Source organism: Camelus bactrianus, chromosome 3, assembly GCF_048773025.1.
Source record: "Camelus bactrianus isolate YW-2024 breed Bactrian camel chromosome 3, ASM4877302v1, whole genome shotgun sequence".
NCBI classification, from domain to species: Eukaryota; Metazoa; Chordata; class Mammalia; order Artiodactyla; family Camelidae; genus Camelus; species Camelus bactrianus.
Genome location: NC_133541.1, coordinates 55,118,001 through 55,140,930, shown reverse-complemented (window position 1 = coordinate 55,140,930; position 22,930 = coordinate 55,118,001). Strand labels below are relative to the sequence as shown.

General features: G+C 41.9%; 1 protein-coding gene across 2 annotated transcripts in view; it reads left to right on the top strand.

Moving 5' to 3' along the window:
• Positions 1-394: 394 nt before the first annotated feature.
• The window catches only part of SERINC5 (serine incorporator 5), an 87,710-nt gene continuing 65,174 nt past the window's right edge, over positions 395-22,930 (top strand). The window contains exon 1 of one of the 2 annotated variants that reach the window (XM_010949248.3): positions 395-593. In XM_010949248.3, coding sequence (XP_010947550.1) covers positions 567-593 — 27 coding nt within the window. In that variant the 5' untranslated portion in view covers positions 395-566. The other variant, XM_045512321.2, reaches the window with a different exon arrangement.

Here is a 22,930-nt window from a genome sequence, read left to right as displayed (position 1 = left end):
GGCAGAGCGCAGAGCACAGACTAGCACCCGGAGGTCCCCACTGCGCCGGTTCAGTGCAGGGCACTCGGAACAGCTCACTAATGACTCCAAGCTTCTCTGGAGTCGGTAACCAGCTCTTTCGCCAGAGCCGGGGATGAGGGGCGCCGCGCCCTCCTCGGCCTGGGACCTCCGGCTAAGGAATCCGGCACTGCCGGGCCAAGCCGGGCCGGGCCGGGCCGGCCCATCGACGGGCGGACTTCGCAGTCCAGCGCAGCACCGGGAAGTTATCACCACCGCCAGCCGCCTGACGCCAGCGGAAGTGAGAGCCCAGGAGGAGCCTGCTCCCCGGCGCGGCGCCCGGGAAGGGGCGGGCGCGGCTCGAGGGGGCGGGCGGGGCGGGGCCGCGGCGGGGCGGGGTTTGGCCGCGGTTGTTTTCACCCAGGCCGCGGTGCCTCGCGCTCAGCTGGGGCTACGCAGTGTGGAGGCGTGAGTGAGTTCGGAGAGGGACGCTCGAGGCCGGAGGGAGCCAGGAGGGCCGGAGGGAAGCTGGGAGCAGGCGAACGCGCCCGTGGTGGTCGGCTGTCGTGATGTCGGCGCAGTGCTGTGCGGGCCAGGTGAGCGAGGGGGAGACAGATAGGAGAGCCGGCCAGGAGCCTAGGCACCGCAGGCTGCCCGGGGTGCGCTCCACAGCGCCGCCGCCGAAACTGGGGCGAGTGACTACGGGCCGCCCGGGTGAGTGACTCAGGCCCCAGCGCAGCGCTCAGCCGTCGGGGAAACCCTGTGCCGCGGGCAGGCGGAGGGACACGGGGAAGCCCTAGAGGCGTTAGGTCTTAGGAACGTCACTTAGGGAGAGGCATGCAGGGCTTGAGCAGAGGATCTCGACTGCTTTCTGGAGCGTGTCGGCTCCTCCGGAGTATGAGTGTGCGTTGCTGAGCTCCGTAGCCCCCCGGCTTTGCCATCCCGATGTACCCAGGAAAAGACGTGGGTTTGGGCAATGTCTCCTCTTCCTGAACGAAACTCGGGTCGTATGGCCCAGGCAGGTTGCGCTTGACATCTCGCAAGGCTCTAGAGCATTGGCTCTGTTCCTTCGAAAACGTCTAGAAGCCTGTTTTCCAAATCACAGTGCTCAGGTCTGGGCGCGGGGAAATCTCAGCTCCGCTTCCTGAGTTTCCCGACCCAACCCTGGCTGGACAGATACTTGGCTGCCTGGGTAGAGCGTGAGCCTTCCTGTCCCTCCTTTCACCTAAACTTGCCTGAACCTGTTTTGTAACTCTCGCCTGTTAAACTCTTGATATTTGAAAGCACACGTCCGCTTGCGATAGGCGGCGTCTACTGGTTAGTAGTGCATCAGGGCAGAATTAGTAGGTTTTAACCCTTTAATGCTGATTTCACTCCTTCCTGGACAGTTAGAAAAAAAGTAGGTAAAACCTTGCGGACGTCGCGCTCCCTCTTTCCTAGCCATATTAATGATCAGCATTTCTGTACTGAGTTTCAGTGGTGCGTTTTCGCAAATGAGTCTAACTCCGGAGGGCGTTCAGGTACCGGGCTGTTCTTGCTTCCTAATACATTTCAGCTTTGCTACAATCGAGGCCAGTCTGTAAGTGATGCAGGGGTTAAGCTGTGGGTTTCTGTAACCCGCCAATTATACTAGAAGATAATCTGTCCTCTTTTGAGTGGCCATGTGAAGTTATTACTTGGTTTTTGAGGTCTAATACTGTACTTGGCATACATTCAAGCTGGCCTTTTCAGAGATGAGGAAATTGAGGTTTTTAACTTTGAGGTAGAATGACTTGCCCAGAGTTAAGCAGGGCGATAGAGAGGGCGCTTAACACTTTCTCAAGGCTTTGGAGACCAGGGTGGACCTGAAAAGGCTATTTTCAGAATGTTAGGAATCTCAAGAAAGCTTTGCAAATCCTTTATTGTTGTTTTGAGAGAGTTCCAATTTGATGTGACGCTTCATTGTATAGTGATAACATTACGGATAGTTCGGGGCACCTGTCCTCCAGTCCCTTGAAAGCCCCTGGAGGGTTTTTGTGGCTCCTAGCAGCTAATTTAGAGCTCTGAAAATATTGCCAGTACTCAAGTGGGTCTTGTAAAAGAATTATTGGTATGGTTGATATCTTGGCAGGATTTAATGACTTGTTTCTAAAATCCCCTTCTCAGGACTTTGGAAAGAACCAAATCCTGGCTGTTCATCACAGGAAAGTTAACTTCTGCTTTCTTCTGGACTGCTTGAGGCTTCACTGTGGTGGGTCTCAACCCAGGGAGGGGGTGATGACCATATGCTTTCAAGTGGATGGGGCTGTTAAGAAATTTACATTTTAAAAAACACAGCACTGTCAGAAGCTATCTGAGTCTAGGAAACCTTAAGAAAAAATTTTTTTCAGCACCTGTGAATTTTTACTTACAGCACTTCTGACATAAATGTATGGGGGTTTGATTTTTTTGTTTTTTGGGTTTTTTTTTCCCCTCCCACCAATCAATTTCCCAACTCTCCAGATACTAATTGGATATACAGCAATTTGATTTAATTCTCACACTACTTGGAGTTAGTATCCCACAGGTTGAGTGTATAATCCCACAAAACTGCCCCGGCCCCCCACTCCCCAGTCTTCAGCTGCCAATCACCAGACTCCTGGGCCTCCTATACCTGGGACAAAGACCAAGTATATATTTCTGATTATATTGCAATATCACAGCACCTACTTACTATGTGCCAAGAGCTGGAGATGTGGCAGTGAACTGGACAAGCATCTCCTCTGCCCTCAGTGGTCAGTTTAGTTGTTGGGCTGGTGGAGGAGGGCAGCATTTCATAGCATGTAAACAGTGAAACAGTGAGTACTGGTACTGTAACAGGTCCTGGTGGCACAGCTGCTTTGGATAGGGTTGTTGGGGAAGTCTGGGAAGATGCTTGTGGAACTGAGACTGATCTAGGAGGAGAGGTGCCCCTGTCAGGGGTAGGATAAGGAGCTTTCCAGGGTGTTTGAGGAATAGAAGTGAGTCCAGGGTGGCTAGAGTGTCATAGATGAGGTAAGAGAAGTGGGAAATTTGACCAGGGACTGTCAGTCACCGTGGGAGTTAGGGTTTTTATTCCTGTTTCATTGAGAGGCTGTTGGAGGATTTTAAGCTGGTGAAAACTGTGGTTTGACTTACAGGCAGCAGATCACTTTGGGTGCTCTGACTTGACTGTATCAGGGACTAGAGTGGAGGCAGGGAGAACAGTCAGAGCTGTCCATTCAGTGAACTTTTTTTCAATTAAAAAATTTTATTAATTTTTTTGGAGGGGAAGTAATTAAATTTACTTACTTATTTTTAGAGGGAGGCACTGAGGATTGAACCCAAGACCTTGTGTATGTTAAGCATGCTCTCTACCACTTGAGCCAAACACCATCCCCCACCCCGATCAGTGAATATTTCTGACTGCCTCCTCCTGGGCTAGAGCAGTGTTGCAGGCTTCAGCAGTGAACCAAAGTCCTTTCTGATGGTGCTGGAATCCTGGCAGTCTGCTGTTGCCGTCAGCCAGGAAGGAGTGTGGTACCTTAATTTAGGCCGTGGTAGTGCTTACAGTGGGATGTTGTTGGCTTCTGGGCATATTTTAGAGGTAGAGCTGGACTTGTGCATGGGTTAGTAGTGGGGTGTGAGAATGAGGGAGATTCTGTTTATGGCCTGAGCAACTGGATACATGGTGGTGCCATTTACTGAGGTGAGGTGGGGGGCTTGACGGGAGGAGGACATTTGGCAAGGGAAACCCATAGTTTTCTTTTGGCTTTGTTACATATGAGATGCCTATTATAAATTAAATGGAGATGGCAAATAACTGGTTGGATATTTAAGCCGGGAGAAGTTTAATGTTGGAGATAGAAATTTTGGAGACTTTAACTGAGAACATTAGAAGCAATGTGTAACCGAGAAAAGAGCCTGGGCTCAGGTCTGGGTTCAAATTGGGAAATCGGGACACTGAGGGCTGGTGTGACTGTGCACATGTTACTTAGCCTCTGTCAACCTCAGTTTTTCCTCATCTGTTGAATGGGTGTTGATAATGTTGATAATCCTTCCTGGAGTTATTATGAGGATTACATGTGATAACAGACAAAAAGTCTCTAGTACAGGGTTTGGCACAGAATAAGGAACCCCCAAAATCTTAGAGGCTATTACCTACCTGCACTTGGATAGTTTCCAGGTCATTTTATCTTTGCAGTGACTGTGATATACACTTAGACTTTGCTTGGGCTGTTGGCTAATGGATGCCAATGGAAGCAGAGATTACAGGAGAGTGGTCACTGAACACCTGGGAACCCAGCACTGTTCCCAGGCCCCTGGGCACGGGGTGATAAACACAGAGCCTCCTTGCTCTCCTGCAACTTAAAGGCTAGTTGGGTCTGGAAGTGTGGGGAAAGCTACAGAAAATGACAGGACACCCTGTATAGGTGAAATGAGATGTGTGATTAGAAAATCTAGACACCCCTTTCAAGGCAGCTTGAGAATAAGGCTTGTCAGGGTTTATTCCGGGCAAGTGTAAGCATTAATGATAATAATGACAATAGTTGAAGTTTATTTCATGCCCACAAGTGTGCTGTTTTTAACATACATTGTATCATGCATTCTTCACAACAACCCTATGGGGTAGGTAATGTCCTAATTGGCCTCCTTTCACAGGTGAGGCCACTGATGTGCAGAGAAGTAAATTAACTTGATTAATGTTACATGGTGGTGGAGCCGGGCCTTCAACTTTTGTCCTCCTGACTCGAGTTGGAGCTCTGAGAGACTGCGATTCCTTATTATTCTTGTTACAGTATAAATACAGGATGCAGGACTGTTGCTCATTGTTGTTGCAATGGCCCTAAGGCAGTTTTGGGATACACAGCTGTGAGGCTGTCTTGGTAGATGTTGGTGGTTGCCAGGACTTATGGGTGGGTGAGGCTTAGCTTCTTCCCCACAGCCTGGTCCAGGTTATAAAGACAGCATGTCTCAGGCCAGATTCAGCCACTTGTGTGGCCACTCATCTGCAGGCGGGCAGTCAGGCACGGAAGAGTCCTGCAGCCTGATTTATGGCTTCACAAATTTGCCCTCGGTGCTCCGACACACAGCTGGAATGTTCACGTGAGGCAGCTGTGACAACCTTCTAGAAGGCAGAACTTGACCAAGACTGCAGGAACAGCAGGACCTAGGGGATGGATCAAGCCCACTTCACCTCTCTCAGGCAGACGACCCACTCTGTCCTTGTAGCCAGTTCATGAAATGGCAGGAATGCCCAGCCCAGGGTGTTTCCAGCCAGATTGTATTACTTGATCCCTGAGTTTTTCCCCAGTGGAAGCCCATTTCTAACATTTGTTCAATGACAAAGCCACAGAATGCCACCAGGGACAATCCGTTGTCGAAGATAATAAAGCCAGACATTAGTTAAAGCAATGAAAACAGATTTTATTCCATAACCACTCACTAACAATAGAAAAGAGCCAAGCTTCGTTCTGATGTGCACAGGTCACTGGGAGTTTTAAAGGGTAGAGGAGGGAGGGAGCCCAAGTAGAGTGAGGGAAATGAGGTGTAATGGTACAGAGGGGTGTTCGGCTCGGGTGTATGTGATGAAGCCAGCTGGGTCTGCTAGCTAGAGAGTTAGACTCTGTCCTGATGATTACATTGCAAAGAAATGGCATTTCCATCCTTGAGAAAGGCACTCCAGAGTTGTAGGAAACCTGTATATCTGTCCCTCTTCTCAGGGGCAGAAGGAGTCACAGTTGTAAGCCTTAGTAAATGCTCTTAAGAAAGGATGGTCTGGGCCCATCTTAGGTCTTGGCTCCAACAAACACATTTCTTTTTACAGCCTGGAGCTTTTCCAGAAAACTCAAAAGGCAGAAGGCAGTGGGGTCATCCAGGCATGCAGCCTTAGGCTGCTTAGAAGCCATGATAAAGTTTGGTCAGATCTCCTCACATGGGCGTTTGGGCAGAATTGCTACGTGCTGAGAGTTCTTGGAGTTTTCACCATTTCTCGTCATTATGCTGATTAACAAAACCTGGGGTCATCAGTGTCAGAGGTAACCAAAGCCTAAGCAGGATGCTTTTAGAGTGTAGCCTCTGTTAAGTAGTGTTGGTTGGAATGGGACTTCGTCATCAGGGCATCTGATCATCTCTAGATGGTAGCTTAAAACAGACACACAGACAGACACACACTGTCCACAAAGACTTCTTTAGAAAGTAAATTACACACCACATAAAGGTACTGATTTCCCTGAGATGTCCTTCCTTTTTCTTTATACAACTCAATTTTCTGCTTTCAAGTCCAAGCTCAAGAAGTATTTTCCTCAGTAATGACCTTCCCTTTACTTTGAGAGTTCACGTAGATCTTGCACCCAGACCTGTCTGCACCACCTAGTACTTGGTCATATGATGTACTAGAATCGTCTCCTGGTTGCTGCATGAATGCGTCTTCTCTCTCCTCCTAGACAGAGTACATAGTATGACCTAGCTGAACCCCCTGTTGAGTGTTTTTTGGTTACAAAACTCTCCCTCCCCACCCCCAGCAGCTCTTTGTTTATAGTGATTAGGAATGTTAAGTCCTTATTACATCACTTGTTGCTTCCACCCTTGGAAGGGATCCAGGCACAAAGGTTCATTCTTTCCATGACTGATGCTTTTTTGGACAGTTTGGGGGTATTTGTGAAATACATGTCATCACCCAGAGAGAACCATATATTGATATTTTATAACAGTCACTCACACTTAATATATGTGATTTTACTTTGCAGAGTTGGGATTATGTTGTAAGTGCTATGTTTGATTCTACTCTTTTTGCTGAATTATGGGGTGGCCAAGCGGGTTTTTCAAGGGCATCAGCCACTCATTTGCAGCTGTGTTTTCTGGGCTTACACTCAGATGTAGGTAGTCCTCTCCCTTTAAACATGGCAGTTTTTCCAGAGGTGTTAAGTAAAAGTAAATATGTGAAAGTCAGTTAATAGGCTTATGTGTTAATAGTGTGTGTGTGTGTGTGTGTGTGTTTCAATTCCCAAAAGACTGAAAATAATGAAGGAAATCCTAACTTCACTCCCTTTAGATGCCATTGACAATATAGTTCAACCATTTTCAGCATCTTTAACTTGGGCCTTTTTTTTTTTTTTACAGTCACTTACACGAATGGATGGTATCTGAGTCACCATTTTCCTGCTGTATGAAGGTGCTCGTCTGTGTTTCAGTTGCATTAAGTTTGAGTCCTGTGCTTGTCACTAGTATTGGCGGTTTTATTTTTCTATTCATTTTACAAAATGCTGGCAAGATGCAGTCAAATGGCTACATCATTGCTCTGCCTACTGACAAAGGTGGTGATTCGGCTGATGTTGAATTGTTGGCTCATGAGGCTCCCTGGGGAGCTGCAAGAGAGAGAGTGGTTTGGAGTATCTCTGTGTAGTTAGCCAAGTTCAGGTTGTTGGAAAGATGTCTGTCAGTGATCTTGAACAGTAAAGAGAGTGAAGGTTGCCACTGTAGGTAGAGAATCAACTTGAAGTTTGCTTAGGCAGATTTGTTTTCTTGGGCAGCTTTATAGCTGACCTGGGCGAGCTGACAAATAGCTTTGGGCTGTGGCAAGTCTGAATGGGATTTGCTCTGCTGGGAGGGCTGCGTGCGGGAGGGCCTGTCTGTAGGGAGTAGAAGGCAACCTCTGACTCATCTCTCTGCTGATGAGATAAAAGGTAACACCTCCTTCCCCAGTGCTTGCTTCCCACCCCTGTTTTCTGTATGAACATTGCCTCTAGATTTCCCAGAGATATTGAATATCTGGGAGTGAGTCAGCTGTGAGACTTGGAAGCTTACTTTTCAGTTTCCCAGGTGTTTTAATGTCGAGTGCCATTTAGAAGCCCTAGAAAGGATAGAGCAGTAATGATGGCATCGGCTGTTTGTATTTCACAGCAGAATGTGGCCAGTTCATCTATGATAATTTGACGTTAAAAAGGAAGTCCTCATATAACACGGTATGTCTGCAGAACTAGCCATTGGACACAACTGCATTTTATCCTTTGACTAAGCTTCTTTCCGTGTCTTTCATCGTAATTGTTCTCTCAGTGTCCTAAGTTAAGCAGCATTGCTAGCGAATTGTCATTCTGTATTGCTCTTGTTAGTTGAATTTAGGATTGAGATTGGATGCTGGGGGCAGTATCGATCAAGTTACTCACCTAAACCACCTTGATTGTCCCTAATGATCAGGTTTTCCAAAGTACATCAGCTTTTGCAACCCTTGTTAAAATGCATTTTAAAACCTTTCCACTGGGGATGTCTTCTTTTCTCACTTGTGTATTAATGATATTTTAAAAGATTTTAGAACATAATCTGGGGGTCAGTGTAGCGTGTGGGTAGGAAATTCAAATAGTGGGTTGGTTTGATTACATCAAACATCTGTTTGAATTTTAAAGGAAACAGGATTTTACTTTTGGCTTTTCTTCTGTAGTTTGCCTTGGGAGATTAAAGTTGAGCTGATGTGTAAGGAAAACAGCTGTTATGGAAAAACTTATTTAGGGTGAGTTTTTATCACAGAATAAATTCTGAAACAATTTGTGGGTCTGAAGTAAGGTTAAAGTATATAGTGATTAGACAGCATTTTCCCCCTCATGAAAACTGTCTAGTCAAAACAAAAGTAGGAAAAACACATAACACAACCCCTTAAATCTTATTTATGCAAAGATAACTGGGAGAGATGGAAAACCAGATTAATGTTTGTTTAAGTATAGTTTTTTTATAAACTGGCCAACTGTACTTTGAAACAAAGCCCACGAGGTCCTTTTGGGATTTATTTTCCAGTTTCTGTTCTCAGTAATTTAACGGAGGGCTGAGTCACCTAATGCTCTGATCCTTAGCATGTGCAGTTCACCAAAACTGGGGAAGAGTTCAGTCTTTTGTTCGTGACTCCCTGCTTATTGAACTCCTCCGGTGGTGATCTCAAACGACAGTATTTTGTAACCATAGTAATGAAACTGTTCTCTGTAATAAGACTCTATGTCATCATGAATTTTTTTCGGCTTTGGTAGCATTATTCCTAAGGACCCTAGGGTGTTGTTGACTTATTTCATTTGCTATTTTAAAAAAAAAAGCTAACAACCCTTAAAGCAATATGTCAATTGATAGATCTTCACTGAGTACCTAGTGTAATATAGACCAAAGGCAGCAACTAGGCTTGACATTAAAGCTTGGGAACAACTGGAGGATTGATGTTGGATGTCGTTGAGTATAAGATTTCTGCGGGGGGCTGATGGAGGTTGGTGTACCTCAGCTTCAGACCTTTCATGCCTGAGAAAGGGAAGGAAGCGGGGGGGGGGGGCGGGGGGGGTTGGTGGGGGATGGGCCTACCCAGGGGAGCATGTGGAGAGCTGGGTCCCCGGGAATGGGCTCTAGGGGTTCCAGGCAGCCCTGCAGTCATACACTTGTCCGTGTGTATTCTGAATGCTTTTCCTAGAAGAGGGTCCTTACCATTTCTCAGCTTCTCAAAGGAATCTTCTGATCTGGGAAAAAGCCCAGATGTAGCCTCAGAAGGGAAAGACCAACAGTGGAGACATCTACATTTAAAAGGCAGACATTTCCTGTAGCAAACAGGAAAGAAAGAAAATTAACTGAGGATTAAGTGAGGGTACCTCCTGCCTGGAGGAGAAAGAGCCTAGGGGTGGGAGGGCCTAGGAGCTGGGGGAAACTGCTGGCTTGGTCAAGTTCTTCTTACTAAAGTTAGTGAGAGGGAAACTAAGAATTCTAGGGTGAGGGGTTTGACAGCCTTGGTTTCCAGGGAGCAGAAGCTCCAGCACTGTGAGTTGGGGAGTAGAGGGGAGCTGACAAAGTGAAACCAGGAAGGGTTGGTTATTAGGTTTGAAGAACCGTGGCAATGGAAGGGGAGGTCCAGTAACTAGTGGGGGATCTGGGGATTTCAGTGCAATGTGGTTTGGAGTTAATTTTAGGGAGGTATCTGAACAGGTTACCAAGGTGAAGGAGGAGCAGGTTATACCTGAGCAGATTTGAAGCTGGCCTGTGATGGGTGGTGAAGTTTGGACACTTCCTGTCTCCAAACTGCAGGATGCTAAAGTTCTTTCACTCTAAGTTGCTGTGACCTACCAAAATTTATTGCAGAGGTAACCCCCATACCCTTGATGTTTCTCTTCCTTCTCCTTCAACCCCACCTCCCCTCTTTTTTCTGTTTCAGTTTGTTGAATCTAATCTGTGATTTTATTCTTTGGAAGATTCTGGAGAGGCAGGTCTAGTTCTGGAGAGATCCAGATTTTGCTGTTTATGTGGTGATTTATGAGACAAATTGTGGAATCAGAGAAACTTTTGGAAGAGACTTTAAAAGGCGTCCCTTGTACTCCCCCATTTGAACCTTACGTGTCTTTTTAAAATGCCCCTCTTAATTGTACATCTGATATGTTTGAGCCTCTCCACTGTTGGGAAGTTCACTAGTTTTTAAGTTCCCAGTTTTTAAGTTTTCTGAGCCTTGGTTTCTTTGTTCATCAAATGGGGGAAGTCTGTGTCTTGCCTCCTTATGATTGTTGAGAGGGATGATGACAGACAATATTAAGACTCTGTTATCTGTAAATTGGTGATGCAGGTGTGTCAGGGTTCAGTGCAGGAAACTGAGACCACACTAGGTATTTTTAAGCTGAACGGCGTTTTTTGTTGTTGTTTTTTATACATTTTTAAATTGATTTATAATCATTTTACAATGTTGTGTCAAATTCCATTGTAGAGCACAATTTTTCAGTTATACATGAACATATATATATTCATTGTCACATTTTTTTCTCTGTGAGCTACCATAAGATCTTGTGTATATTTCCCTGTGCTATACAGTATAATCTTGTTTATCTATTTTACAATTTTGAAATCCCGGTCTATCCCTTCCCACCCTGAACGGGGTTTAATGTAGGGAATTAGTTGTTTAAGAAATGAAAGAACTAGAAGAGCAAGAATCAGGGGGCCACCTTTTGAACTCTTGGATTTAAGAACACACCACTGAAGCAGTAATCTAAAAATCTGGAAGCTCAGGCTGCTGCCACCACCATGACTGCCTCTTGACAGCCACACAGCTGGTGGCTTAACACTGAGATTCCAAGTCTGGCCACTGCAATTGCCAGTCCTGTCCTAGGACCTTGCTTGGCAGACACTGCAGCCGGAGGCTGGCCCCTACCTTGTTTTCATCTTCCAAATATTGTGAGTGTTGCTAAATTGTCAGCTCCCCAACAGTAAAGGACTCTGAGAAATGTGGTTTCATTTTCCAGATTCTTCAGTGCTGGAAGGCCCATAGAAAAAGATGGGAATGAAAGCTGAATGAGATCATTGTCCACGTGGGGCACAAGCTATGAGGAACTAGTATAATAAACTCTACTAGTGAGCGCTGTACTTCCTGCCCATCGTGGCTTGATCAAACAGCAGCCTCAGAAGTAAAGCCAGAGTGTTGAGGGGTTGACTTAGAGATAGGAAGATGGAAGTGCCTTACAAACTGATTTCCCTTCCCTAGTCTCTTCACCACTTGCTCATTTTTCCATACTACCAGCAGGTTGATCCTTCTACTAAACGGTAGTCCTAATAATGTCATCCACAGCCTGATTTTTCAACCCTATTGGGGTTAATGTAATGGATTTTCCAAGTACAGGTCTTTCGTAGAAATCTGTTAGTGGTTTGTATCAAGGTAACTTACATTCTGAATTATAGTGTGCTTAATACGTGTCTCCTCAGTCATTCCTCATATTGGTAATTTGTGTTCTTTTTTCCATGACTCTAGCTAAGAATTTATCAATTTGATTACTCTTGGGAAAGGTACAATTTTTTGTCAGTTATTTGTTTTCTGTTACATTGATTTCTGCTCTTTATTTTCCTCTGAATTTAATCTACCTTTTCATTGATTTTTTTTCTTAAGGCAAAAACTTAGACTATAATTTTAAATCTTTTTGTTTCTCTAAAGTAAATATTTAAAGTCATATTTTATGTTGCACATTTTGATATACTGTTTTCGTTATCATTAACTTCAAAATATTTTCTTATTTCTCTTGTCATTTCTTCTGTGACCTATGGGTTACTTAGAAGTGTGTTCTAAACATTTTCCAAATATTTGAGGATTTCCAGGAGTATTTTTGGTATTTATTCAGAAATACCATCTTGTGATGATCAGAAAACACATTCTGTATATATTCATTCCTTTTTAACTTACTGTTTTATGGCCCAGAATGTGATATATCTTGATGACTGTTCCGTGTTCTCTTGAGAAGAACATATATTCCACATTTATTGGGTATGGTGTTCAGGTTGGTTGCTAGTGTGCAAATCTTCCCTATCTTTACTGATTTTTGCAGGGAGAGGAGGGGTCTAATTCATTTACTGGGAGAAGGGTGTTAAATTTTCCAAAAATGATTGTGTTTTTGTCTTTCCCCCCTTTAGTTCTGTCAATTTTTGTTTAATATATTTTTAAACTCTATTAGGTGTGTACACATTTGGGATTGTTATGTCTCCTTAATGAATTGATCCTTTTATAAAATGATCCTCTTTATCTCTGGTAACACTCTGTCTTCAAGTCTTTGGATATACTACCCTTTTAACTTTCAACCCATTTGTGTCTTATATTTACAGATGTGTCTCATAAACAGCATATCATTGAGACCTGCTTTTTCATTTAACCTAACAATCTCTGTCTTTTAATTGGTAGTTTAAATCATTTACATTTAATGTGATTATTCATGTTTGAATTTCAGGCTATATATTGTTGGTCATTTCCATTTCCCCATCTATTCTTTGTTCTTTCTTACCTTTTTTTTTGTGTGGGGGGGGCATTAATTGAATATTTTCCAGTTTTCTAACTTCTTGATTGTCTTTTTATTCCTTAAAATGTTGTAAAGATTTTAAGATATAGCACCTTGAAGAAGGATAAGAATCAGAATTGCACTATTAGTAATGGAAACTCTTATGGGTAGATCATCTACTAGACGCTGATTCAGTCTTTATCGCAAATGATGAAATAAATAACATTATATGAAAGCCAATTTTATAACAGTATTTACTGCTTTATAAAAATAATATAGTTATTATGGAAAATTTAGGAAATACAGAAAAGTATAAAGAAGAAAATAAATATCATTTGTAATCCCAGATAGAACAAACCCTGTTAGTATTTTGTTTTATTTCATTCTAATATTAAAATGAAATAGATCATGCTTTATGTTTTATATCCTAAGTTATTTTCACATAACATGAGAATTTTCACATAAGAATGAGAACATTTTAATGGCAATATTGCATTTAATTGATTGTATCAACATTTATTTCACTATTTTCTTTTTATTAGATGTTTAACATATTTCTTAAAACACACACACACACACACACAAAAGTATTGTAAGTAACTCTTATATAATTGTTTTTATGCCTATGCCTCTTACTTTAGGCTAGAGTCCTAGAAATAGTCCTATAACACAACGTGAATACGTATTTTTAAAAATCACACTGTGCAAGATGACACAGTAAAAAATGAGGTTGGGGCACAGCATTCAAAAGGTTTGACCAGGACACATTGAAAAAGCAGGGGGAACCCAGTAAAAATAGTATTACAGTTTTACAGATGTTAAATAGTTAAGAGATGCATAATTATTATGAAAAATTTAGCACTTGACCTTTAAAAAGACCTGAAATTTACTTGTAGAAGCAGGTGTTGGAATAGTTGCAGCTTGTGAGTTGTTGTGAAGTGGTGGACGGAGGGTTATCTGAAACTGGGTAGGAAGTTGTAACATCAGATGCGCTTTAGGAGTGACTCATACTGCACGTGGATCAGGGGAGTGTGCATTTCATGTGTTCCGCTGCGGCTCAGTTCTTGGGCACAGTGTTCTGCCTTCAGTTAATGTTTCTCACAAACAAAATTGCACGTCCTGTTATGCTCATATTGTTCCCTAACTTGGTAGGTGGGGAGAAAGTTTTCCTTGACCCTCTTAGGGTTTCTGGCTGGGTCTGAAAATTAAACTGACAAAGACAGATTAACAGCATACAAATATGAGTTTTATGTGACTTGGGAGTCTTCATAAGGAAATGAAGACCCAAGAAATGGTGAAAACTACTTGCTTTTATATTAGATTGAACAGAGAGAGGTAGTTGTGGAAAAGTCACTAAACTATGTGGGGAAGGGGAAAGGAAGATAAGAATTATTTTCACAAGGTCTGTTTGTATAGAAATCTCTCAATCTCAGCTTCTTGTCCTTGATAAAATTGTTTTCCTCCTGCCTCAGGGAAGGCACTCTCCTTTGGGAGTTTTATCTCCTGCTTTCAGAAAGAAAACTGAAGGTCAGAGTGTTCTTGCACCTGTTGTTTCTCAAGTGCACATAACTCAAAAAAATAATCCATAGGCCAAAGTGGGATATTTTGGGGGTGAGATGCTTTGAACTCCTTCAGTATCAATCCTGTTGGAACAAATTTGTATTTTCAGAGCAAGTATAGCGGAACCAACTGTCAAATGCATAACTCAGAAGCCGTAGACGGGGCAGACCTCCTTCAGAAAGGCTGACCGATTCGCGTGCCTGTTAGCTGTGTGAAGGAGGAGCTGCCCCACCGCCCCCCACTGCCCCACCTCTCTTTGGACCAGCTCCCAGCGAGTGGCCGGAAGTGGCCAGAAGGGTCTTCTGCTCTCCTACCCAATTGTGCTCAGATTTATTGTCCTGTGTAGTAAGCGAACAACGCCACAGACAGCAACTTCCTATCTTCGAAAACAGCTCTCCTTCATTAGGGAGCTGTGGTTTAAAGTTGTCTTCCTGTCAGCCTCCCAAAGCTGAAATGACTTACTGGCCTGGATCTTAGAGAGGAATACGGTCATTTTGTACAGTGGAAGAGGCAGCGTAGAAGGTGGAAGTGGGTTCTGGCTCTGGGGCATAGAGGACCACAGTTGGGTTGATGCAGCTGCTCCTGGTTGTGAGAATCCTCAGTGTCTACCCAAACCGTAAACTGAAAATTGGGACATGCTGACAAAGGGGAATTGTACCTCTGGGTATGAGAAGTTTCAGTTGGAAGCCAAATTATTGAAACTTCTAGCACATCCAAATAGTTTTTAAGGCTAATAGTCAGACAGTTTGAAATTAGACCCATTTTGGGAAGTCTCAGGTTGGCAGCAAGCTAGAGAAAGTCTCGCTGCTGGCCGTGAGGTTTCTGATGGGAGTGATGCCTGTCGCTGCTGGTGGTGGGTTACCATTCTCAGATACTTTATGGGCTGGGAGAATCTGGTTAGTCACATGGTCATCTTCGGGAGCTAAATGAATTCTTAAGGGAGTGGCATGTCCACCCTCTCATGTTATTGAGGAAGAGGCAGATTCCCAGAGCTCAGCCCCCCTTCCAGGTTCACACAGCTAATCAGTGTGCAGCAAGGCTGCCACCCTGGCCTTTGCTACGCCCCCGTGCCCAGTACACGGGAGACGTTTGGTAACTGACAAGAGAGAGAATGGCTGAATATTGGGCACTTTCTGAAGGCAACTGCTGTCTTTGCAGAGCAGTTCAACAAAGAGTTCAACAAAGGGCTATAGATTTTAAACATAAAACTTATGATTGAAATCTCACTTTGGTTTTTTTCACACTGTATTTTGCTGTAATAAAATCAGTTTAAATCTTTTGTCCTCTCTCTTCTCTTAAACTCCTAGGCAGTTGTTTGAATTTTTTTACAGGAAGCTCTGCTCTATCTATGGGTCACAGGATTTAATAGGAAGCAGTTTTTAAGAATGTGCTTTCTTATTTCTCACCAAGCGATGTAGTTTGTGAAAGTTGCAGGTTGCTGAGTGAGGGGTATTAGGCCATTTAGATACAGAAGCCTAACCAATGAGGTGCTCTATGCAAATTGCTATGCCCAGCAGTGGCTCCTGGCTGCGTGCAGGCTTTGAAAAGCATGAAGCAGTAAATTATTTCCTTATGATGCGGGGGAGGGTTGTTGTGGAATTATATTTACTTGGAAGTAAGAGGTTTAGCAGAGCTGAGTCTCTGACTTCATCTTCCTGCTGTGGCGTGGCAGAGAGAAAGCAGGGCGCAGGCAGAGTGTGGAAGAGGCTGAGGCTTATTCCGTTTGCCCTCCTTGTGAGTCTGACTGTATCCCAGATTTCAGGGAGACGCCCCCTCCTCCCTTCAACTCAGCACTGTCCTTTCATTCCCCCTTCTGATCTAAGACTTTGAGAATAATAAAAATCAGGTACCATAAGCAAAGTAGGGAGCTCCTAATCAAAAAATAAAGGATCTATTCTCTAAGGCTGTTATTGGAAGAGATAAAGACAAAGCTGTAACTAGCTAAGTGAGTTACAGCATTTAGGAGCAATGGTCTTAACTAGTGTATGTGTCCCAGGGGCAATGCTGTTTGTATTTGAGCAGTTCTTTTCTCTTGAGTCCTATGCTGAGCTGGTACTTAGTATGCTTGATAACATTAAGATTTAGTGTCTAAGCTAAGCTAGTCAGATGTCAGTAGCACTCAGCAGTCTTTGTGAAAACACTGCCCTCACCTTAATAAGCAAGGCCACCGGGGATGGGATGGTGCTGCCTAGATAAGAACCACCGAGTGCTTGGGGCTTGATAATTTTTTCATACAGTTTCGAACTGCTACAAAACAGATTGAATCCTACTTGCAGAAGTGCACAGCTGTAGAGATGAAAAAGGACACAAATTAGAAAGGTAGATGATTCTACCACAGCACCGCCTTGACTGATGTGCACTCAAAACTTGACAGAAAGGTGGCAGGTGGTATTTTAGATGTAGTTTAAGTGCTGCTCAGAAGTATCACATTAAGTGCTTAAGCTAATCTAGTTAGATGAAGTTATGTGTTTGATGGGAGACGGAAAAGCATATTTTGTGGTGAGAGAATTCATTTAGACATACTCCTGGTGTGTATTTTTAGGCTTTTTTTTTTGTCCTTAGCCCAGAGGCGGTACAGTTGAATAGTTAAGAGCCGATTCTGGGGACAGGCAGCCTGAGTTGAGATGTAGTCTCTGCTCCTTGCCAGTGGTGTGCCCTTGCTCTGTCCTTTAGTTTTCTTATGTGTAAAATGTGGTAATCACTAGCATCTTCTTAGGATCTTCCATATGGGGCAGTAACTGGCCCAGAATGTGGTGGTTCATAAATGTTCTTTGCAATAGGGAGGGCAGGGGCTCTTCCTTGGAACAGCAGGACTCAGAGTGTAAGCAGTGAATACCTTCTTTTGAGGTTTGATCCATGCTCTTTATTAACATCAGAATAAGTAATATGTAGCTCTAATGTTTAATCATATTAAACTGGGTAAAAAAAATTGCATCCATAAAAAGTACTGGAACAGAAAGAAGAGATGAATAAAATTTTAAAATAATAATCTTGGAATGGTCAAGGCTTTTCTAATTGTGGCAGAAGATACATAAGCCAAATTGATGAATTTGATACATGAAAATTAAAAACTTGTCCATAGCAGAATATAAACAAAGTCAAAACAAATAACACAGTGATTCATAGGACAGAGCTCTGTTTTCCTTTATTTATAAAAAGTGTTATTATGAAACAACAGAAAAGACACGCAATAGAAAAATGGACAAAAGTTAGAGATAGTTTATGAAAAAGATGCAAATGGCTAATAACCCTGTGAGAAAGATACTCAGTCTTTCCCTTAATTTAAAAATATAATTCATGATGAAGGTATTTTTTACTAATCAGACTGGCAAAGTTAAATAATATAACAAGGATGACAAGGTGAAAGAAAAACATACCATCATAGGTTCATATTCATTCACCTTTGTAGGAATATTTAAATTAGCATAATCTCTTTGAATCATAATTAAATATGCCCATGTTTTTGGATCTAGCAATTCTACTATTTTTCCTACTATTTTTGTATTAGAAGTAAACATAGAACATCTTAATCATTGATACTGTAGACAAATTTAAAATAAAAATTGCTAGCCTTCTGTATGATGGAATACTATGTTGCCGTTAAAAAGAATGAGGTGAATTTGTGTGTGCAGGCAGGGGAGATGTCCAAGGCAAAAGTGTTCAGTAGGGGTTAAAGAACAGTATGTGTATGATGAACCCATGTATATGGTTTTCAGAAGGAAAAGGCACATATGTATTGATGTCTGTAGATGCTTGTATATACATAGGGATTTCTGGGAGTTTTTAAGATATACTAGAAACAGTCAACAGTGGTTACTGCACTGGAGTAGGAACAGGAGGTTGGGGATATTTCTTTTTCATTTGACACCTTGCTCTGTGCTGTTTGAACTTATGAGCGTGTGTTAGTTGCTTTAAAATTTTTCAAGCTTGTTTTAGCAAGCTTTAGGTTTTAACAAACTTAAATGTGTGAAGTTCAACATGTATGCATTTCCTGGCACTGGTTTCATTTTGATATTACTCTTGGGTGTGTGTGTGTGTGTGTGTGTGTGTGTGTGTGTGTGATGTATATTTAGAAAGTGGGTTTAGAGATAGCAAATTTAACTCATTTTTGCGTTAAGACGGAAACTGAAATTAGCAGCTGGGTTGCACAGTTGGTAAGGATATGTTATGTAATTTATTTTTATCTGCGCTCCTTACAGTTTACATATGTAAATGTAGACTCTTCTTGACTAAAGTGTACTGAGGTGAATAGAACTAGGGAAAAAAAAGTGTGCCACCCATAAAGGTGGGTGCCAAGGTTATAGTTAGGCTGTCAAGTCAGTCTTTGTCAGAGTGCTGCAGCTGGCTGTGGCTTACTAGGAAGTATTGAAAGGGCTGTTTTTGGTACAAGACAAGAAAACTGTTAGTGAAATGGCAGCACCAGGACTAAGAAACAGCCATTTCCAATGTGCAGTCTGTTAAGAAAACTCAACGTTGAAAGATCGTGAAATACTTGATGTAAACTTTACAAAGCATTTTACAGCTGACCAGTAATTTAAGCATCACATGGAACAGTTTCAGCTCATAAGTGCTGGGAATTTGCCCTTGGGGACGCTTTATTCCTGTTGAAATTAACAGGTGTTCAATAAACTTCGTATTTTTATTTTTATTCTTAAAGTGGAGTTGGAGAAATGCCGAAGAGTTTACTTCTCTGTTGAGCAGAAATGTCCAACCTTTGAAAATTGCTATTTGAGGTTTCCTGATTTGTTGGGTACTTCTTAATTTGTCTAAAAATGACTATATTAGATTATTTTTTAATGAAAGAAATTATGAAATTTTAAAAAATCGTTTTGAGAGACAGTTCGCATACCATGTAGGGTACCCATTTAAAGTGTACAGTTAAATGGTTTTTAGTGTATTCAGAGTTGTGTGACCATCACTGCGATCTAATATTAGGACATTTTTGTCACCTCTGGCCGTTAACAGTTGTTCCTCATCTCGCCCCAAACTTCCTCAGAGCCCTGACAACTACTAATTTACTTACTCTATGGGTTTGTCTATTCTGGACATTTTATATGAATGTATGAACCATACAATATGTGATCTTTTACGACTGGTTTCCGTCACTGGGCACGTTTTCATCGTTCATCTGTAGTCTAGTATGTGTCAGTACTTCATTCTTTTTCTGTACAGTACCACATTTTACTCACCCACTTGTCAGTTGATGGTTGTTTGTGTTGTTTCCACTTTATGGCTGTTTTAAGTAATGCTGTCATCAACATTTGTGTATGAGTTTTTTACTCCTATATCTAGGAGTAAAAATGTTTGATCATAGGGTAAGTATTTTTAACTTTTTGAGGAACTGCCACATAATTTTCCAAAAAGGCTGCTGCATCTTATTTTCCCACCAGGAGTGTATGAAGGTTCTAATTTCTCCACATCCTCACCGACTCTTACTGTCTTCTTTTTTTTTTTTTTTTCTTTAATTTTAAATTAAAGCTATCCTAGTGTGTGAAGTGGTATTTCATTTTGGTTTTGATTTGCATTTTCCTAATAACTAATGACATGGAACATCTTTTCAGGTGCTGATTGTCCATTTCTTCTTTGGAGAAATCTCTTCAGATCCTTTGCTCATTTCTAAATTGTTTTTTTTTTTTTTTTCAAATTGAATTTTAACAGGTCTTTATCTATTCTAGGTATCAGCTCTTTATAAGATGTGATTTGCAAATATTTTCTCTCATTCTGTGAGTTGTCTTTTCACTTTCTTGATGGTATCATTTGCAGCATAAAAATTTTTAATTTTGATATAGTCCAATGTATCTATTTTTTCTTTTGTTGCTTATATCTAAAAATACTCATGAAGATTTAGTCCTGTGTTTAAGGGTTTCATAGTCTTAGCTCATGTTTTAATTTTTCTGTATGGTGTAAGGAAGGGTCCAGCTTTATTATTTTGATTTGGATATCCAGTTCCAGCACCATTTACTGTTTTTTTCCTCCAATGAATTATCTTGGCCCACTTATCAGAAATTAATTGACCCTAAATGTTAGGGTTTATTTCTGGGCTCTCAATTCTGTTAATTTTTTAAAAAAGTAACTCTGCATTGGAGCAGTTTTTCATCTTGGGGTTTAAATCCAGTAGGACTATGGGTCAGTGGACTGGAGATTACAGTTTGGGGACTGGTGTCTAGTCATTCTTAGACGGTTGACTCATTTCTTTGTGTGATCATGAGATTAAATATTTACAGAGGTCTAATTGTAAGTTACACAGGACCTTAGTGTAGATGTTGTTGAAGGCATGAGACATTATTTTGTTTATACAAATCACAAAATATAAATACTGTGGCAGTAGAAACTGGAGTCATCCATGTATCAGTTAAGCTGGGCTCCTGAGTAATGATCTTGTCAGGACTAAAATACACTTCCTCGCTATTTGGAGGACTAGCCAGTTCTTTTTGCAGTATTTTCATTCATTAAGCAATGACTTAATTGGGAAATGAATTTTGATTGGATATTCTAAAACAATTACTGTTTTTTAAAAGTGCCGATACCATTTTTTTTTTTTTCTTTTCCACATTTAGTTTGGTGAGGCAGTTAAGAATGCTGACTTTAAATCACGCCTGGATTTGGGCCCTCTCCTCACCCTTAATGAGCTGTGACCTTGAGCAATTTATTTCCTTGAACCCCAGTCTCTAGTTGCTTACAATGCCAATAATAGCAGAAGTAAGTATCTCACAGGTTACAGAGAAGTTGTCCACACCTTATGAGTCCATCATAGTATTTTTAAGTGAGTGCTGCATACATGGGGGAGTGGTTGTCTTTGTTACTATTATTTTATTTAGGTAATTATAAGTCACCCTCCCCCAGTAACTTTTTGGATAAATGTAATGTTTGGGTGATGGAGCTTGTGCGTGAAAAAATATTGCCTACCATACCAGTAAACAAAGGATGCTGCGGCCATCAAGTCATCAGCCACTACTGCTGCCCATCCCCCCACCCCTCTAGGTGGGGAGGATCCGGAGGGAACTCAAGGTGGAGATAAGTAGGAGCACGGCCTCTGCCACCACCCGCAATGGTGTATCCCGAGGGGACTCAGGTGGGAAAGAACAGGACGCTGGCTCTAGATAGCTAGGTTCATGTCAAAGGAGTGATTTCAGTGAGCCCCAGATTTTTGTACCTTCCCACACATAGAAAAGTGCTAAATTCCTTAACTTGAGATATCTGATTTTCTTTAATTAACAGTAATCTTTTGATATAAAACTCCTATATATCCTGGATCCTCCCCTACCTCTCCAGAGCAGTCTCTCAAGAGTGATCTGAGAGGTGCCTCCTGGATTTGAGTTCTCAAAAAGTCCACCGAATAAAACATAATTCTCAACTTTTAGGTTGTGCTTTTTTTTTTTCCTTTTTTTTTCCCCTCAGTCGACAGGTTGAGGATGCTAAAGCTGCAAGTTCCTGGAGCAGGTTGAGCCTCCAAGAAGGGAGTCCTTAGGTTCCTTGTCCTCTGGGAGAAGGTTCATTGGTTCCTTGTGCAATGGGAAGAGAGCTGGCAGCCACATAAATCTCCCTAAGCATCAGGTTTGAGTTTGAGAAAATGAGATGCTGGTTGCTTTGGAGCAACTGGGTTCAGATCCCAGCCCTGTAAGCCTCCGAGTTTCCTTTTTGTGGGCACTGAGAATAATATTGGTAACCAGCGTTGTTGTTCTAAGTGCTTTACTACGTTTTTCATCCTGATAATCCTACGATGTAGAAACTACTGTTTGTAGATGAAGTGACAGAGGCGCAGAGCTGTAAGTAACTTTGTATTGAGTGGAATGAACATTTGATACAAGCTAATGTTGAACATGGCACAGGTGTCAGGTTGACATGGCTGATCTCAGGTGCTCTTTACCCATGTTATTATCGCCTTGATACAGGGAACAAGTCTGTTTGAACTGCTTCAGTGGCCAAGGGATTCCTTCCTAGGGAGCAAGTTTCTGTTATTTGTTTGTTTTTACCCTTGCCTGGTGTTGACTTGAACTATAAATGTTTAATGTAGGAGAGTTCACATTCTTGTTTCTTAATATTGATCACTTTTTAGTTATTTGGTAACTTCAAAGGTTGGTTGAAAAACTTTTGTTTTATGCAGACTGTGAAGAGATGATCCCAAGAAGTTAAATTAGCAAAAAAAAAAAAAGAAAAAAGAAAAAAGAAAGCTTCTATGTGTGTTAAGTATTGAGGTGATACTCAGGGAAAGGGAGTTTTCTGAACTTACCACTAAATTTGCTTTAAGCCTAAGTATAATTTTGGTTTTCTCGCTTTGGCTTTGGTATCTTGTTATATAATTCACTTGAAGGAGTTTGGAATGATCTTTTTATTTATATTAGAGAGAGTGGGAGGTATTCTAATGTTAGCCATAGGAAAAAAGCAAGTCATGGGACATTTTAGAAATAGACATTCTGTGCAGAATCATAATGAATGAGAATGTAGGCAACTTAAGAGTTTTTTTACCTAATATACTAGTTGAAAGAAGGCGGCTAATGATAAAAGGAGATTTGGATTGTAGTTCAGATTTCATGCTTGCTATGAGGGCCAAACTCATTTTCACTCTTGGTGTCTATTTTTAAAACTAGAGTCCAGAATAATTGCTGGAAGCTTTTAAACACCATCCCCCTCCGTAGGAC